Source organism: Camarhynchus parvulus, chromosome 2 (genome assembly GCF_901933205.1).
Source record: "Camarhynchus parvulus chromosome 2, STF_HiC, whole genome shotgun sequence".
NCBI lineage: Eukaryota > Metazoa > Chordata > Aves > Passeriformes > Thraupidae > Camarhynchus > Camarhynchus parvulus.
The window spans coordinates 137590430-137610571 of NC_044572.1; the positions used below are offsets into that span (position 1 = coordinate 137590430).

The 20142-nt window shown below is 38.8% G+C and overlaps 1 protein-coding gene across 1 annotated transcript; it reads left to right on the forward strand.

Annotated features, from left to right (window-relative positions):
* Positions 1-1863: 1863 nt before the first annotated feature.
* MED30 (mediator complex subunit 30) lies at positions 1864-19020 on the forward strand. The gene is made up of 5 exons (XM_030943656.1): positions 1864-1996; positions 2353-2558; positions 3427-3585; positions 6619-6729; positions 16733-19020. Exons 2-5 carry the CDS (start codon positions 2385-2387, stop codon positions 16826-16828), a joined length of 540 nt encoding a protein of 179 aa, XP_030799516.1. The 5' UTR covers positions 1864-1996; positions 2353-2384; the 3' UTR covers positions 16829-19020.
* The last annotated feature ends 1122 nt before the right edge of the window (positions 19021-20142 follow it).

Below are 20142 nucleotides of genomic sequence, written 5' to 3' on the forward strand. Positions count from 1 at the left end.
ATTTGAGGCAGCAGGTTAAGCATTGTGAGCAGAACTCTTGGGCATGCAACCAGAAGATGAAAAAAATATCCTTTGTGCTCAACACTTGAACAATTCTTGTATCATTTTCTTACTGTACAGTGAAATAAGAAACAAACCTTCAAACAAGCCCTTTGAAGTTCTCCAGAGGCTGCTCTTTCCAAGCATTGTCTAGCTAGACACCATGGGATGTTCTTTTGCTTTCTGAAAATATCCTCCTCTTATTTCCATAAACCATTTCTCCTCTCTGCTTAAGAAACCATTTGTATCCTTTATGCTAAGATCTTTGCTAAAATATAGTTATTTATATTGCAGCTTGAGTAAGGCAGAGTACTAGGGAGAACATAGCCAGGCAGCAAAAAGCTCCAGTTTAGGAAAGGGGGTGCTCTTTCCCCTCAGTAGTCTGTTTCTGAAGTAAAAAATGTTTTATGAAGCAAAACGCCTCTGACAGCAAGTTTATATGGTTCTGTTCCTGAATGTTCATTGACTGCTTTCTTCTTTCTTTTCTGTGTACCATGCATCAAACTTCTGATTTATTTTTACAGCATTACAAATGCAAAACATTTCACACAAAAGATCATTTGTAAGATCAGTTTTAATACAGCACAACTACCTTTACTGTACTAAGAATGAACTAGAAGTTGCAGGTACATAAATATCCTCTTCTGCATATTTAGATACTTACTGCCTTCTGCATATTCAGATACCTACTACAATCACTCAAATACAGAGTCCTAGATATGATGTCAATTGGAAAAGACAGTGAAACTCTGGTAATTACTGATTTTTGCATATGAAGAATTGTTTTTGTTAGGCAGACAGCATTAGCTATTCTAGAAACAGCTCATTCCTGTCAGGCCTCACAGAACCTGCCTGGCTTCTTTTTGAGGGTGCTCCCTCTCCCTCACATAGGAGGCCTTGTCGGTGCTTCAAAAATGCCTCAGTTGTACTAGAGTGGTACAAGCACTCAGAGCTGGTTTATATGCATGCAAATACTGCGACACTGGAAGGACAAGCGTTGAGGCTTTTCTGTACTAGCAATAATGTATCTATGCAGGAAGATAAAAGCAGTGCACCCATAAAGCTATAAAATTAGCACAGGTTTTAAAGTGTATACCGACAATACATACTCATCCCACAAAACAGATATTCAGCCATATATCAGTGTGACTGGGAATAGAGCATCTCTCCTACAAAGACAAGTAGGGGCTGCTCAGCCTGGAGGAGAGGAGACCTCATAGCAGCCTTCCAGTATGTGAAAGGGCCTGCAGGGAAGGTGGAGAGGGACTCTTCATCCTGAACTTCAGTGATAAGAAAGGGTGAATGGCTTCAGATTGAAAAACAGTAGGTTTAGGCATTAGGAAGGAATCTTTAGCGGCGAGGGCGGCGGTACACTGAGCAGGGTGTCCGAGAAGCTGGGGCTGCCCAGCTCCTGTCAGCAGCGTTCAAGGCCAGGGCGGACGGAGCCCTGAGCAACCCGGGCTAGTGGAACGCGCCCCTGCCCGTGGCAGGGGGATTGGAATGAAATTATCTTTAAGTCACTTCCAACCCAAACTGTTCTATAATCTGACAAAGGGGTGGTAGGAATGTGTGAATCTACCCGGGGATTCTCAAGAGCCCGCATGCTGGCTGACCTGCCCGCAAACCCGCACTGCATTCGGCATGCCAGGAAAACGCCCCAGCTCCCGAGCGAGATATTCGATGGAGAGCAGCGGTACAGGGGCGGCCCCAAGCCGGCGCGACAGAGCCCCGGCCCCGCCTGCCGCTGCCGCCCACCGGCTGTGACGGCGCCGGGAAGCGCTTCCGCCGGCAGATCCGGGGCACGGCCTGAGTGCGGCGGGGCCGGGAGTGCGGCCGGGCCGGGAGTGCGGCGGCCGGGCCGGGAGTGCGGCGGGACGGGCGCGTCCGGAGCGGCTGCAGCGCGGAGCGGGGCCGGGGAAGGCTGCGGGGCCGGGGCACCGCTTCGCCCCGGGAGCCGGTGGGTCAGCGGAGGGAGGAGTGGTCGGGCGGGTGCCGGAGCCCAGGGCTGCGGTTCTGCCTGCTGGAGCTGGGCAAAAACCTCTCTCATGTTCCCCTTGGGACGGATCGGGGCAGGGGCGAGCGCAGTGATCGCTCTGAGGAGAGGGAGGTGCGTGAGGGGCAACCCCATTTCCGCGGCCCGGCAAAGCTGCGGTGCCTCAGGGAGCCGTGTCCAATGGATGCTGCCCTGAGCTGGCCTCAGCTGTCGGACAGAACCGCGTACGGGGAGAAGGAGTGGGATTGCCACCCTGCAGAAGTTTGCTGGGATAGACTCAAACAAGCATTTGATCGTTCCATCTTCACCTCTTTGTGCAGCTTGCCCTGGTGTGACGGGTCAAGGCCGGGAGATGTCGACCCCTCCCCTGGCCGGGGCAGGGATGCCGCCGGGCGCTTTCTCCGGGACCCAGGCTCAGGCTGCCCGGGAGGTGAACACGGCTTCGCTCTGCCGCATCGGCCAGGAGACCGTGCAGGACATTGTCTTTCGAACCATGGAAATCTTCCAGTTACTGAGGAACATGCAGGTGAGAAACAACTATTCATACACTCAGCGTCCATGTTTTTATCACTGACACACAATATATATAGACTCAGGAGACACCTTAGTACGTTTAGAAAACCCCTACAAACTGCTCTGAAAAGGAGAATTGGTTGAAGAAATGAGCGCTACTGTTAATATATTTGTTTAGTCCTGTACATCAAGTGAAATTCAGAAATACTGAATTGTCATTGCCCCGCCAATAAAAAAAACTCTCAATATGCTTAGTAACTATGTTTTCTTTTATGTACAATGAAGTCTGTTCATATGTCAGTTATGTTTCTCTGCTTATGTTAATGTATGGGGAGTAAATGTAGAGGAATTTTCATTGATCTTTTTCTGTAATATTTTTCACCTAAAACTTTTTTTTTTGTTTGTTTGTTTTTGGGTTTTTTTGTTAAGAAAAACAACAGAATCCTTATTTGTGTCCACTTACTGAGAAAAAGTACAAATTTCTGTTGTGTTTTCTCTGTGAAGAGTACAAGATAAATAATCATTCCCATTCCTTCTGTATTTTCATAACTCTTGTGTCACTGAATTGAGTGGCCTGGGGTTGAGACACAAAGTCTCAACCCCAGTCACAGCAGCGTTATATTTAAGCATTGTGAAGACACTCACTGAAAAGTCAGAGGGATTGATGATGACCAAAAATGTACAATACATGAGGGTGTTTGACAGCAGTGATTGAGCACATAAAATCTGTAATTTTGCTGGTAAAAGAAAATTAAAATTTCAGTGATTGCTATAACAGAAGTGTGATTGTCTTATTCTAAAATATACAAAAACCTGTCTGATATCTTTATTCATTTCATGTGACAGAAACTTTAATATTTTTAATGTTTTGGTTCTCTAAGTTACCAAATGGTGTTACTTATCATACTGCAACATATCAAGACAGACTGGCAAAGCTGCAGGAACATCTCCGTCAGCTATCAATACTCTTCAGAAAACTGAGATTAGTCTATGACAAATGTAATGAAAACTGTGCTGGGCTCGATCCTGTTCCCATAGAAGTAAGTATCTTTATTTATGTATAAATTCTAAATCAGAATAACCATTCTGGATAGCAAATCTTCCATCTTCCTCAGTTGCAGGAGACTCATAACAAGTTGTAATGATACTGGAATTATTCAGGGGACTGAATTCTTTTTATTAATTAGATCTTGTTGAAAGTTTGCGAAACTTAGTGTCTAGTTGACACAGTGTTCTGTCATAAGTTGGACTTGCTCTCAAAGGTCTTTTCCAGCCTAATTGATTCTGTGATTCTAAGAAAGCAAACTTAATTTAAAATTTTAACTTTTTTTCTCTCTGGCTCTTTGGTACTTTCACCAATTTGTTTCCCATAGGGAAAAAAGAGGATCAGGGCAAATTTTTTACAAGTGGAAAAAAGTGGTAAAAAGCCTGCTTCAAGCTCTCACCTGTCAGCCTGGCTCCTGAGTAATAAGTATTATTTACCTTCTCTAGCCAATAATCTGTGCCTCCATAGTTCCCTCACTCAGCTATTCCTAACCTGCTGGGCAGTGTGAACCAAACTTAAATGTGCAGTGGTGGTAGAGAAGTTAGAATATAAAACTTCTGGGAAGGAGGATTTGCCAACGTTTTTCTTAATAATACTGCTGTTATTCATAAAATCTTAAATGCTATCTTCCTCATAAGTTGTTTTTAATTTCTGGTAATATAAGCCTGCGTTTTGCTACAATTTGAGCTGTTCATATTAACCAGAACTTTGAAATTGTTTAGTTACTGACCTCTGGATTCTGAGGCAACCTTCTGATTGTCCATTGAATTTTAATCATACAGGCATTATATTTGAAGTGTGAGTCTCTTAACTGAATAGGAGTAAAGAAATGAAGAAGTCCATTCTAGACTGCCATTTCAGTTTGCAGTTGCTGACTTTTGACAAGGTTTTCAGAAAAATGTATCTGGAAACCTGACAGCAAGCAGGGGAGTAAGTTAATTTTCCCATTTAAGAAAATAAATCCTATTTTTACAGTGTGTTGAACTTGTGTCCTCTTTAAAAGCTTTTAATATGTCTTATTTTCCCTTATAACAGTGAAATGATGTGGCATTTGGTTGGTTTTATTTCCTATCACTTTTCACATTTTTTCCCATTATCAGGATGGAAAAGAATCTCCATAGAGAAAATAAGTAGTCACTTCAGGCTTTTTAAATGCAAGGTTTCACTGATAACTTAGTCACAGCAGAGTTTTTTATTGATAGTTGGGTGGGTTTTTTTCAATCTTCTTAGTCTTTTCTTCTCTGAACTTAGTAGATGTCTACCTCCTCATGTTTTTATTGGTTAGAGTGAATGACTGTAGCACACCATTCCTCCTGGATCAGTTTTCTTAAATTCTTCTTCCAGTAGTTCAGTAATAGTCTCAATTGTATTATTTATTGGCTGGTATTCTAACCATGTCTTTACAGAATATCATCAAAACTATTTTTTTTGCACAGTCAAGAGAAGTCTATACCTACTAGAATTGCTTATTCCATTTTTATCAATACAAATGTTTTCATAATTTTTGGTAATGTGTACTGATGTGTAATAAGTATTGTTAACTTTTTGTTGACCAACATAGCAAGGCACGAGATAATTGTGAAGGAGATCTGCCTACAAAGATTAAATTTCCTGCTTTTTTTTTGTATATTAGGTATAGTTCAGCTTTTCTTGGTAGGTTTGTTTTTTGTTTAGTTTTTTTTATCTATCATCTTTTCTGAAAGATAGAGAGGCTTTAAAGAAATGTTCTTCTTTGAGTGCTACTTTATTTTTCCATCAGAGAGTTTTTTCCAAGAGCATATAGCAGCCCTACTACTTCCTCTTTATGGTCTGCAAATGTAGTAAGTGGTCAACATTTGCCACTTTTTCATGGCAGAGTTTAGTGTGGTAGCTTTTGTCCATTTTGCTAAGCGTAATCAGAATGGCTGCAAAAATTTTTGTATAGAAGGAAATTACCTTTTAAGTGGTATAAATCAAAGTAAGTTTTCCATCAGGGTGCTGGAGGCACTGAACACTTTGTGCTATTGCACCTCAACCTAAGTAAGAAGTTCATATGCACTTGATGAGCAACTTGCTCCCAGGCTTTTAAACAAATGTCTTCTTGCTCACTTTTATCAATATCAGTCTTCCATTTGTCTGTAATGTGTTTGTGAACATGGATGTACTTTTGCATAGTGCAGGACAGAAAAAAACAATGTCAGACTATGGACTTTGTGGAGGTATTATCCTTTAAGAAATTGTTAATAGCTTGGGAGTGTTCTGACACAGAAACAAGTATTTGTTTTGTATCTAGTATGTTTCTTTTTGATCTGTTTTTTTAGGAAGGAAACATATAGTAGTATTCATTTAGAAATTTTACATCAAGGAGTTTTGGTTTTGTCCAAGCTTTACAAAAAAGACAGTGCACTATGGTCTTCTCTAGCCTAAACCAAACTGTGATTCTGTGTGTCTGAGGAGACCACGGTGAGAAATACTTACAGAAAAACTCCTTTTAGGTAACTGTGGGCCTGGTCTTAAGAGTTGCCAAACAGAGGCTTATTAAAACAGCAAATCATAACTAGAGTATTAGCCAAGTAGCTATGTAAAGCCAGTCATATTTATATTCAGGATATCACTAAAACGACTTATGATAATGAGAACTTTATGTTTGTGGTTTTATTTCTTAGTGTGGAATAGTAAATTTTAAAACCTCAATCTGCAGAATTCAACTGCAAGGATTATCTATGACAAACATCTTAAAATGGAAAGACTGGCTTCTGCCTGCAGTTACAAAATTTCTTTGGTCAAGGCTTGGTAATGTGTGAGATTGTGTCTTTTGGAAGCAAATTGTTTACCTGGAGAACCAACTGAGGTCATTGCAAGGCCTTGAGGTTTGAGGTGGCAAGCAGGCTTGTCTCCACTTTCTCTTGGGTAGTTAGAACCTGTGGAGAAAATGGTAGTACCTTATGTATTTCCTGGATTTGAGTATTTTTTTCCTTTTTCATTTCCTTTTATTCTTTTTTTTTTCTTTTTTTTTTTTAACTAAAGCTGATGTTTCTTGTCTTCACAGCAACTTATTCCATATGTTGAAGAAGATGGCTCCAAGCATGATGATCGTGGTGCTGCAAGTCAGCTTCGTTTTGCTAGTGAAGAGAGAAGGGAAATCATGGAAGTTAATAAGGTAACGAAGTTGAAAATAATTTGCATAAACTGAGAAATGTCATTTTCATGTTACAAAGCCTAAATTTCTAGATTGCTGTACTAAATACAGAATATGTGATGACTGCCATCAAAACTGGAGATAAATGCTTTGTATTTATGAATATTTCAGTATTGACCTTTTAGTTAAACAACTATTTTTTAGCTGTACCTCTGGCAGTAGAGTTTCCTAACAACTGGATTTCCTAACAATTCTAACTTTTGTCTCTTTTAAAACTGACATTTATTTTTATGAATGCAGTGTGTTGTGTTTATGTATAACCCACTAGATATTGACGGTACAAACTGAACTAAGGTGCCCATTGAACTAATTTATCTTCAAAACTTACCTTAGGTGTAAAAATAATTGAACACCAGATGTAAATATTATTACAATTATGTGAATTGGTAAAGAATTTTCAGGGCTAACTTCTGGATTTTGACAGTTTGAGGAAGAGTGTTCCTTTGTAAAGGGGAACATTTACTGAATCTTGGCACATTCAGAAAAAAAATGTACTATGAATTATAAAAGTTAAATGAGTTAAAATGTTAAATCTTCAGTTTGAGTGGCATTATGCAGCTGGGTAAAATTAGTGATGAGGTATTCAAATCTAAAAACAATTATGCTGTAGTAAAAGCTAATGTAATACAGAGATTAAAAATACATAGTTTTACCAGACCACAATTTTGAACATTGTTTCTTCAATCTCTAAAATACAAAGATAGGATTAAATACATATTTCTATAGCTGTAATATCTGCAAATGCTCAGTAAGAAGGAGTTATAATCCACAAAAATAACTGAAAAAAGAAACAAATGGATAAAATGTTTATTTATGGAATGAATAATTGATGGATTTTCAGCTTTTAAAATATTTCCAATGTTTTAATTTGTCTTCCACAATCATACATGTATTGAATTTTTCATAACCCATTTATTTAGAAAAATCCATGTCTATTGTACAGGAAAAAATGAGGACTATGTGAATTTAAAGAAATGCAGTTGTCAGCTCTCCTGTTGTAATCTTTCTCTTCACTGCTGATGTAGCAGGGTTGAATATATTATATTGTATGTAATGTTGTACTGTGAATTAATGCACATTTATTTGCAATCTTTAAGTATTAATAAGCTTAAATGTCCATATTTGCTGTGGTTTTAGTAGTTCTTTGACATGGTTTTGCCCTTGTTGTTCTACTTGTATGCTAATATGGTTTTAAACCTCCTTGGTGTGATCTTGTGAAAATAATTTCATAAATTTTTATGAAGAGTTCTGAACCTTAAAAAGGTTGATGGTGTTGCAGGACCATTGGTAGCAAACTGGTAATTAAGAATGCATTGAAATCTTCACGTAAATATAGGGTAAAATCCTGTATTTATACTTGAATGCCTAGACCTAATTTCCAGATTTTCCACAGGAAATCTTCACAAGATAGTTGAGCTTTCTCTAGTTTTCTTGTGGACAAATACTTAGTAACTGCAGCAAAAGAAAGTTAAACTTCTTGTTTTTTGAAATTTCACTGATTTTTTTCTTTTGTCTTCCTCCAGCTGAATAAGCACATCTACTACCATTTTCAAAGTTCAAATTTTAATACATTACAGACTAGGTAATCCTTTTATGACTAAAAATATATAAATTCTTTTTTTTTTTGCAAAGAAAAAGCACTAGAATCAGATAATTGCCCTAATTTCTAACACCAGCTGCTGGGTTCGAGGAGGGCTTGCTCTTGGTCTTAGCTAGCACATCTGACAGCTCTTCAGGCCTCTCTAGTGTGTAATGTGTAACCTCCAACTCAATTTGATGAATTAATTTTAGGAAAATTTCAGTAATACAAAATGTTGATGAGAATACTGTGACAGGGAAACCAACATGGTAGTTAAATAAGCTTTTTATATTTTTGACCAAATCTTCCTTCAGCTCCTTGTCCTATTCTCACCTAATCCTTTTTGCTTTGATAGGCATTATTTTTTTCAGTCTTATGTGTTATTGGTACTAAAAAATCACTGTTGCAATATCCCAAGACTTTGACGCTGTTGTGATATTTGAATTAGTTTTACACCTGCTGTGGATCTCTTAATTTCGCCCTTCTTGCCATGACATCCCAGCCAGTGTGATTTCTTTGGTGGCTCTGGATGTGTGTCAAAGACACTAACTGCCCCACTGTGTGGAGCACTGCCAAAACTAGTAGTAGCTCTTATAAACCTTGTGGATCGTATGTTCCCACATCAAAATGTCCTCATTCCATGAACCACTGACTGGAAAAACAGCAGCTTTCCTTTGCTACTGCAGGTGTCTGGGAAGGGAGCACCCTCAGGAGGAGGAGGAGGGGAGCATCAGGTATTTCTGTGCTCACCATCTCGTTCATGGGGCAGGAGAAGCTGTTGATGTAACAGAGTTCCTAAAAACTGCAGGAGCTTTTCTTATTGGTTTACTTAGTTATTCTGCTATTTTAGAGTTACCTTTTAGGTCAGAAAGTCTAATGTGCTGACCTTGGCTATGTAAGTACTTGTCTGTTAATTTAAAATATAGATTAGTTTACAAGGCAATGAATTTCTGTCCTAGCAATCCAGTAATAATTAGCAACTGTGGGTTTAAATAAAACCTATTAAGCTTTAAAGCACAGGGGAGTTTTGGCCACAATAAGAAGCTTCTACCATTATTACAAAACAAACAATTTCTTGAGCACTGGCTACCTCTATCTCTTGTCTTAAACAATTCTCTCTTGCAGTTCCCAAAAATGTAGCTTATTCTTTTTTATCTGTATATGTTTTCAGAGCTTATAAATTGTTGAGGTGCTTGAATTTTTCGGAATAAATTACTGTTCCAGAATCAGTTTAGCTCTTGAATTGGTCTTTTAGTACATGTCTTGATCCAGTTTTCATTGAAATTAATCTATTTGCAGCAAGCAGATGTTACCAAGATTTCCTCTCTTCTGCTCATGTTTTTCAAGTGTTTAACGTTCTGCCTATTAAGTTTTTTATCTTTAAAGTATAGAATCATCAGTATTATTTTCAAGATGTCAGGCTCACCTTCAGTCTGTGGTCTTGTAGTACATTTGACAGGACTTGAAACAGAAATACCAAATCAGAATTTGAGAATGATTTGATTTGTTTTGCTGCCCTATCAACAGTTTTCTTTACTGCTCACTTTTAGAAATGGAGCAAGTACAGCTTAGGTTTCATTCATGCTGTAGGTCTGGTTTCAATGAAGCACTTAGGAAAACCATCGTATAATGAGTAGTGGAGGTATGTTTGGGTGGAAACAAAGCAAAATAGCATTTGGACATTCCAGGTAGCCCTTAGAAAAGAATTGTATTTGCTATTCTTAACTAGTGTTTGTTAAGTGTTTAACAGCGATCTTGCTACGAGAGAAAAAGACAATCTACATGACAGACTTTAAGTAAAGCTTAAGTAACAAGTTTAGCTCTGGGCTTTTTTTTCGTGTGCCTTGCAGCTGATGCTGTTTAGGACTACGCAGAAAAATGAAATTCCTTTTAAACGACCTTTTCAGAGTATTTGCATTTATTTTAATTGGTTTGATATGTGTAGAGTCCTTTTTCACCCAAAATATGAGTGTGCACGAAAGAACGCTTTGGGGAGAGGGGAAGAATTAGTTACTTGGGCGCCTTCTGGGCAGATTAATCTGCACTGGAGACAATTCCATGGATTTTTGAGTACCAAACTGACTCTCTGCAATGACAGAATCAGAGGAATTTAGGCTCAGTGGGGGGTCTGGAGATTACCTGGTTCAGCCCCCAGCCCAAGACAGGGTCAACCAGCAAAGTTAGATTCAGCTGCTCCAAGTCATGTCCATGCTCCAGCATTTCAAATACCTGTAAGGATTGAAATTCTGTCTTTTCTGGGCCCTTCTTAATGGTTGCCTTATCGTTATGTGTCTGGATATGACTTTCTGAAGGATTTGCTGCACAGTCTTTCTGGAGTCAAGAGTTAGGCTTAGTAGCCAGTAGTTTTCTGGATCCCCCTCCTTGTCTTTCTTGGAAATGAGCTGAAATGTTTCCTTTTTAATCAGGGGCATATCTCCCATCTCCAATAGAAAATTAAGTAGGGTGGTCTTGTTGTGTCATAAACCAGCTTTCTCAGCATTCAGATGTATTTTTATTCCAGATCATTAATTTTTTCCTTTTGAGTTTTGTATAAAATGTTGCACACAATTTCTTTCACATTGCATCCATATCGAAACCATATCACAAGTACAAAGTTGAAAAAAGTTAGGAAAAGGTGAGCATAAAGCTGCCTATAAAATCCCAACTGTCCCCTTTTGTCCTCATATAGATGTATATTATACAACCTTTATTGCATTGCCACATTTGGTTCCTCTTCCCCCCTTCCCACTTTCTATTCTGGAAGAGTTCTTTGAACTATTCTGCTTTTGTGGCAGACGAGGCAATATTCAGATTGAATCAGTATTATAGTAAATAAGATTATAAAAATCCTGGTTTGTGAATTGCCTAATGACATTAGGCTATGGAGTAAGCAGGGAATTTGGGAATGAAAAGGAAGGATTTGTTGTGTGTAGTGAGTAACTAACTAAGGGAGCTCTTGGGAGCTGAATTTTTTTTTTCTCTGCCACAAATTATCTGTGGTAGTTGTTCATTCTTCCCCTTATGGCTCATGGTAGCTTCGAATATGTGAGAAGCTGTTAAAATACAAAATTTAGAGATGAACATGAATCTTAAATATCTTTGGACAAAGTTGGCAGCACTGCAGTTTTATCTGTAGTGTTCATGTGACTGAGTTTGCCATCTGTAACTGAGGATCGTAGATCTGTGGGATTTTCATATAAAGAATGGGGATGTAACACTGAGAAGTATGGTGGAGAAGCACCTTGGGGAATGAAGAATTGCATTACAAGCTACAGAGCTTAGATGGTACTCAGTAAATAAGACCTCAGACCCCATTGTCAAACGATAAGTAATTGGTATGAAGCAAACATCCATCTATTTGAATGAGGTGCTTATTCCTCTCAGAACAACAGATCAGTGCATAAATACAGTCCTGTCTAGGTCAATAGATGAAAAGTATTGAGCTTGCAGCAGAGCACAGGCTGTTGCTGGTGTTTCTGTTTGTTTCAGGAACACGGTTACACGTGCAGAAGGAGCAGTTTTCTTTTCAGCTGTCAAGTGAGGTGCAAGGCAGAAAATTCGGTCTCTCATTTCTGCTAAGTGTAGAACAGACATGCCTGTGGGTGACATCAGGAAAAGCTGTAGATACTGGACAGTGAGTGTTAACGTTTAATTGCACAGCAGTTACTGCATTAGTGATGAATATTTTTTATCCCTTTGGAAAAAAATTATTAGTAAATTGATACATGCATTTATTATGATGGAAAATAAGCCTTGGTATCAGTTGAGCAGCCATAAGTTACAACGCTACTTGGCAGCTTTCAGAGAGTTCGAGCAAAGTGTTGAGGGCACTTTTTCCATCATATTTTTTTCCAGCTATGTGCATATAACACATGCTATATGCATATAGCATTGTGATAGTCTCTTAACTAGCAAAGGAAAAAAGCAAGTTTTTCCACCTTCATACTTCAGAAATTTCATTATGAAGGATTAATTTTAAAAAAGAACAGTATAAATGTCACCTTCCTATTACAAACATCATGTTTCTGTAGGAATTTCTTGGGCTTGGCTTACCTGGAAACACAGAGGCCACTGTCACCTTCATAAGGCTTTCAAGAATCACTTCCTACAGCAGTTCAGTGGTCAGAAGGAGTAACATGAGTATTGTGTCCAGCTCTGGGCTCCTCAGCACAGGAAAGCCATGGAACTGTTGGAGTGGGCTCAGAGGAGGGCTACAAAAATTACCAGAGGGATGGAGCACCTCTCCTATGAGGAAAGGCTGAGAATTGAGGCTGTTCAGTCTGAAGGAGAGAAGACACCAGGGAGATCTTACAGAAGCTTTTCAGTACCTAAAAGGGCCTTAGAAGAAAGATGAGAACAAACTTTTTAGTAGGGCCTAGTGTGATAGGACAAGGGGTAATGGCTTTAAACTAAAATAAGGCAAATTTTGATGAAATATAAGGGAGACATTTTTTAGGCTGAGGGTGATAAAACACTTGTCCTGAGAGGTGGTACATGCCCCATCCCTGGGAACATTCACAGTCAGGTTGTACTGGGCTGTGAGCAACCTGATTTAATTGAAGATGTCCGTGCTGATTGCAGGGTTGGACTGGATGACCTTTAAAGTTCCCCTCCAACCCAAACTGTTCCATGATTTTATACTCCTGGGAAAGAATGTGATCCAAGTTCTGTGTAGTAGACTCTTAATCAAAAATGTAAACATGATTTTTTAAAATTTTGCTAAGATTTATGCAAATAAAAGTACTGTGGTTATTAATATTTAGTGTTACACTGAGACACTGAGATGTCCTTCTGGCCTGTACTGTTGTAGATCTTGAATAGAGCAGATAAAAACCATAGCTGGCACAGCATTCAGGAGAATGGTCTTCAATACAAGATTTTCAAGATGGAAACAGATCTTTTCTTGTTTTTCTCCTTAAGCAGAAGAAGAGCCTGTACAACTTAGACAAGTACTGTTGATGTTTTTACTAGCACTACTTGGAATATGATCTTACTCTTCCATGGTGTTTACATTATTTCCTTTGCCCGAATAAGGGATTTCTAACAAATGGATTGAGTGCAGCATAATGACTCACAGGGATGTTTTAGTTTTAAAATTTGAAGGGTACATGAGCTTAAAATGAGGAGAGAGTCAAAAGCACTGTGCAAAGGAAGGTTCTGATACATCTCTGGTTGTAAGTTGTGAATTGGTCTAGACAGCACTGATTTCTAATGAAGTGCAAGTGAAGCAAAAAGGACTTTAGGTAAAAAATGTATTTCAGTCAAAGTTGAAATTACTGTGTCCTACTGAACCGAAATCTGTATCAAACATGGCAGGTTCTTTATGGCAGCTTTTCTTCCTTGAAAGACAGCTTTCTGAATCTTTGTTATGGTTCTCCCACCTTATTTCATTTATGTGGGTTTTGTGCTTCAGTAAATGTTTTCATAAATGACCTACTGCCCTAAGCCAGCCAAGGTCTCGGTGGTTACTGGAAGGTGCAGTCCTTGCCAGCCCCATCATGATGGCCATAATACTTGCAAGGTCAGTCAAAATGGTCCCCACTGAAAATTAATATCACCAAAGAAGAACCCCTAGGGTAGGTTTTCAGTCAGATCACTTTTCCGACAGGGAGGGGCTAACAGAAACAGGCCTGACAGATGTAACTTGAATTTAGGTCTCTTAAACTCATTATAAACTGCCTCATAGATTTTCCCTGTGCTATCTAAAAACAGATAAAATCAGAAGTTCTAGCATGTATGTAGGATGAAGTACTTTTTCTTGTTTCATACAACTGTTAATCCTGAGAAGCAGTCTAGAGTTCAACTAAGTCATTTCAACAGAAGGAGGAAAGAGTGGGAGACAACTTGCAAGCAATCTGTTCAAATGAAAATTTGTCACTGCTGCAAAAGCTGCTTAAAGATTTTGCCCATTTCCCAAGAAGGCCATTTCACCTATCTTCTCAAGGTTAGGCTTGAGTTGAGATGTTCTTACTGGCTCAGCAAAGTCTTAAGCAGAGGCCAGCACTTCCAGTGGTGCAGAACATATTAATTATGTAGTACTTTGTGGTGTGGACCACTGCCTGTCAAAGATCAGTAACAAAGATCACTGTATGCATTTCAATTAGGAGACTGTGCTCTCTGAAGTAGATTTTTTTCCTCCTCTCTTCATTCTTTCAACAGCCTAGCAACCCAGGGATGGTGCTTCATCTTAGATGTTTTTTCTGGTTCCAGAATAAGTAGAAGAGCTAAGAAATTAGCTCCTCACTAAAGATAAGGATCTAAAATTATCTTCAGATAAATAAACAAATTTATACTTCTTGTCCTTACAGATGCTTTGAAAACAAACAAAATCCTGTCTAAACGTTCTCCTGTCTAGCAGCATCAAATAAAGATCAAACAATTTACAGTGTCATAATATTCCACAAGAAAGGAAAACAATATTACAGAATGAGCCTTTTGGGCGTAGCTTACACAAAGTTCATGTGAGTAACAGTATTTAACACTACAATTAGACATGGATGGAGAGAGAAAACAGCCTACTTCTCAGAGGCCAATGGTTCTTACTTCTGTCTGTGACTCTAATTATCATCACCAACTGTTCATTGATGAAGGTTTTGAAATACCTTGAAATGGCATGGCCTCAGTATGAGTGAGTTACAGCTTGCATCAAAACTCAGCTACATTAAACTGGTAGTTTTGATGTAACAGTCACTGATTTCTCTAGGATTGGATGTTGAGGATGGCAAACAGAATTGTGTTTAAATATGCCACAGGTATGAGCATGCTTGTTTATCTCATCCCTCTTGTGCTTTCTCAAGCATCAGGATCTTGCATTTATGACTTTTGGTAGGAAGATCCTTGCAATTCTGTCATTTCAGTGCTGTGGTAATTACATGCTGCTTAGCTTTCTCTCTTGTCTTTAGTTAAGAGGTGAATCTCTGCTCTATATTGTGAAGTCTTGGATCAGCAAATGGAAAAGGAAGAAGCATTAGATAAATGCACATATTTTTCTTTAAAAACTTTGCAGCCTGTCAAATGCTTGGTTAGGAATTCCATGTTAGTGCACATGAGCTGTCCTGCATATGTTTTTGAATCCTTCTTGGGAGTCTGGATCTGAGTGTTGTCTCTTCCAGTGTCCTGCAAAGTCTGTATTTAGGACTATTTCCCTTACTATGGTCCCCATATAATCTAAGTCTAATTACTATATTACTGTAGACTGTTTTTTACGAGTCTGAAGTGAATAGGCTTAGTTTTTTTCTCTGGACTTCTTTCCCAGCTGACCAGCTGGCAATTTAAAAATATTGTTGTGTTGACTGCATCAAAATTCAGGAGACTAATTTTCAGGATACTGCTTCATTTTCTCACAGTTCCAGTAACTTCAGTTGTATTACTGATTTGAGTCATGCTTTTAATGTATTGCCTTTTGTGTAGTGCAAATAACAAAGTTACATCAAACCTGAAAGATTTTGTTCTGTTTTGATGGAAGCAAGTCTTTCCTGGGCTTTTACTTTACTTGGAACTCTGGACTTCCCTAGTGAATAAATAGTTTGATCTCTAATCTTGGAAGGCTGACATCTTATCAAATCAGAATGAAATGAAGGACAAACTGGGTACTGTTAACAACAACCTAATTTAGTTCTCAACAGCTTTGATTTGAGCAGGAAAATGAATAAATTAAACAATAAATATGGGTATTATTGTGAAACATGAAAGGTTAGGGAAATTGTGTGATGTCTCGATGCCCTGATCTTTCTTGTGTAGAGACATAATTTCTAAGTTTTGGCTATGCAACCAAATAAAAGCTAGTTTACTGTTCTCCTATTCCCTCAAATGCTTCTGCAGTTTGCAAAAACAAATGTATAATTTTTAAAAATTCAGCATGCTTGGGAAAACCTTTTTCAAGACAGGACTTAAAGCATTACAGTTGACCTACATAGCAGAAGGGCTGCAAAAGCTTGATTTGTTTCACCTATACCCTGTGCTTTGTTCAAACTTGTACTGTTAATGCCTCATTTTTCTTGAAACCAAATTTATAAAACACATATTCACATAAATTTACCTGCTCCCCATATTTTTTCTTCCAGCTTAGGATGCTCTCTTTTAGACTTTTCGAAGTGAGGACTGATCCCCACAAACCTCCAGCTTTTGAAGGTGTCAGGTGTTCTGATAAAAGGCTGCTGTGAAACAAAAACAGTATTCCCCCTCTAGCAATGGTCCTTAACTTTTGAGGCGCTCTTGTAGTTTTAGAATGCGCTTTAAAGAGGATGTGTTATCCCACTAATAGTGCTCACTGACAACTGAGAAAAAGATTTATATAGCATTTCATAGCACTGTAATTTTTGTTGAATTTTTGAGTGCACTATTTGAACTGTTCACAAAAAAACTTCTAATAAACTCTTCCCACAGAAACTGAAACAGAAGAATCAGCAGCTGAAGCAGATCATGGATCAGTTACGAAATCTTATTTGGGACATAAATGCCATGTTGGCAATGAGGAACTGAACGAGGAAAATCAATCTTTGTAACTGAAGAAGATACAAATCTGTTTGGATATACTTAACTTCCTTCTAAGAAGTAACATGTTTTTCCACAATTATATTGCAGTGATGTTTGAAAAGTCTCAAAGATTAAAATGTTGGGTTGTTTTCTAGTAATGTAAATGGTTTTGGGGTTGTTTTTATAGAAGATTCATTGTATAAGTTTTACCTCTGTGATTCTGCTGTACAGTAGTAGTTAGGATTCCTATACAGAAAGGGGTTTTATAAATTAAGTGTGTCTGGATTTTCTTTATAATACTATTAAAAATTATAAAAACATATGTTTATATGCAGTTTATTCTGTAGTGCAAATAGCCTTTACAGAGAGGAAACGTTGCAAGACAGGAAAGTTACTCCAGAAAACTAGAGGGCTGAAATAAGCAACCAGATACTGCAATTCAGTCTGCAATATTTTTTATATTATCTGCAGTGCAGAGCAGAGCAGGACAATCCCCTCCCTTGCCTGGCTGGCAGTGCTGGGCCTGATGCCTCCAGGACAGGGTTGGCCCTCCTGGCTGCCAGGGCACTGCTGGCTCATGTTCAACTTGCCATTGACCAGGACCCCCAGGTCCTTTTCCACATCTCTGCTCTGGAGCCTCTCATTCCCCAGTCTGTGCACACAGCCAGGGCTGTCCCATCCCAGGTGCAGAATCCAGCACTTGCCCTTGTTAAACTTCACACAGTTGGAGATTGCCCAGCCCTTTAATTTGTGGAGGTCTCTGCAGGGCCTTTCTGACCGCAAGGGAGTTGACAGCTCCTCCCAATTCAGTGTCATCCACAAACTTACTCAGTATTCCTTCCTGTCCTGCACTGAAGAGCACAGGGCCACGGATGGAGCCCTGTGGAACTCCACTGGTGACAGTCACCAGTCTGATGTGCCCCATTCACTGTGACAGTCACCAGTCTGATGTGCCCCATTCACTGTAACACTTTGTCCCCAGCCTGTCAGCCAGTTCTTACCTGTCATATGACTCAGTTATTCAGCTGCGTGCTGGACTTTTTGTCCAGAAGGCTTCTGTGAGAGACAGTGTCCAAAAGCTTTGCTGAAGTCCCAAAAGATCACATCTGCTGGCTTTCCTAGATCACCTAGGTGGGTTTACCTGTTGTAGAAGGAAATCAGGTGCATCAAGCAGGACTTCCCCATCATGAAGCCATGCTGGCTCTGAACAACTGTGACTGGTGGTGTATTTCTGTATTTATGTATGGTTGGAATACTTTGGTTTTGTTTATCAGAATGCACTGAATAAAGACCTCATTAATCTTTTTCCTGTGACTATCAGTCGTAGTAAACTTTGGAGTATATGAGCAGTTCATTATTTTGAGTTAATCATAAACCTTCATCTTTCTTTGTTCTAACTTTGTTACTCCTCACAATTTTTGTTTGCCCTGAAAATAATCTTGAAAATTTTTATTATCCACAGATGCTGCCAGTGTACTATGTGTCTTTTTCTTCAGATTAAAAGATACATAAAACAACAGTTTCAGTATAAATCCATAGGGCACTTTAGTATTTGTCAGGTTGAAAACTAGCCGTCCTCTACTTGCTTCTTGTGTATCACTTTTAACTCTTATTCCATGCCCAGCCAGACTCCATAGTAGTTTTGTGTGAAAGATTTGTTCAGAAACTCCTGAAGTGTCCAGTTAAATGATATCCTTTTAAAAGCTACCTTTTTTGCAGTCTAATGGTTTGATAATGAATGCTTACTGATTTGAGATTCATGGATTTTAAAATGTTACACTGATTTTCATAGAGTCATAGAATGGTTTGTGTTGGAAGGGACCTTGAAGATCATCTTGTTCCAGCACCTCTGCCACAGACAGGGTTGCTCAGAGCCCCCTCCAGCCTCACCTGAGCACTGCTATGGATGGGACATCTGCAGCTTCTCTGGGCAACCTGTTCTGGTGTCTCACCACCCTCACAGGTGTTTTGTTGTTCTATCAGTCTCTTTATTTCTGTTTTTTTAATATTTTCAAACCATTTGTCTACTCCTTGAGGTAAAAATCACTGGTAACAGATCCAATCACACCTGGTTAACATTCTGTGACTTTTCCCTGAAAATACAATATAGTTGTCTTTTGTTTCTCTTTTCAAAGGCCGTAAATACTAATGAATGGGCATCCAGTCTTAATCTTACAGTTGGAAATAAAGTGGTAGAATGTGGATGCCATGGGACAGAGAGAGAAATGGCAAGCGCTTCTCACAAGCCGCTGTGAGAAACGCTTGCTGTTTCTCTCTCTCTGTCCCATGGCATCCACAGTAGAAAATGTTGATTTTGATTAGTTTACCTGGTATTGAAAGTGGGCTGTATGTATGACAATATTCAGATGCGTGTAGATGTCAAAACACCTTACAAATAAGATCTCTCTCTTTTCTCCCATGTCACAAATGCAAGAGTAGATCTTTTACTCTGTGGCAAAGGCTGCAGCAGAATTGTTTGTTCCCTGTTTGGATTCACCAGTATGGCAGATTTGCTGGTCAGAAATAATAGTTTTTTCTGCAGCTGTGAGTTGTAACTATTTCGTATGCAAAGCTTTTGAAAAAGAGATGACTGCAAGTAGAAATTTTACTTTGTTGTTGGTTTAAAATGCAAATGCATTTATCTATTTGCAAGCTGTAGTGGCAGCTTTCTGTTTAGTGCATGCATAAGCATGCAAGTAGCCTAGAAGAAGTATCTGAAGTGGATTCTGAAATGGCACCATCATCTTAATTATGTAAAATTCTCAGTTCTTCATATTTTTGTTCTATTTTTGGAACAATTATGGAAAATGGAGATTAGACGTCACTGTACAGCTCATACGGCATCTAGGTCTTCTTACTAAATGTATTTGAAGTTTGGTGACTTTTTTATTACACACAAACAGTACAGAAGTAACCCAAAATGTAAGAGTGCAGCTATTGCAAGTAGATGTCTGGGTGATAAAATATTCAGTTTTCTCTGTGCAGCTGCTAGCAGTAGCCAAGGTCTGTACTACAGTTTTTCATCTGGGAGAGAGGAGAAACACTTCAAACCATTACCAGAATAGATGGGCAGTAGCTAAATTGCAAAGTGCAGAAATAGACAGAATTGTAAATTATCACAGTAAATACTGTCAAAGCAGGACTGTGCAAGGTGTTGGACCAAAACCATACACTTTGACTTACACAGATGAAGGTAAGGGTAGTGAATATAATTCAAATGCTATCAGATCCATGAATAAGTATAGGATTTGGCCAAGAAGATGACAGTTTGAAGAAAAGTGGTGATTCCTCAGATGTGAAACACTTGAATGAATTACTGG

Coding starts and splice junctions, on each gene's coding strand:
- MED30 (XM_030943656.1), top strand. CDS start 2,385: ATGTCGACCCCTCCCCTGGCCGGGGCAGGGATGCCGCCGGGCGCTTTC. Junction 2,559..3,426: donor AGTTACTGAGGAACATGCAG/GTGAGAAACAAC, acceptor TGGTTCTCTAAG/TTACCAAATGGTGTTACTTA. Junction 3,586..6,618: donor TCGATCCTGTTCCCATAGAA/GTAAGTATCTTT, acceptor TTGTCTTCACAG/CAACTTATTCCATATGTTGA.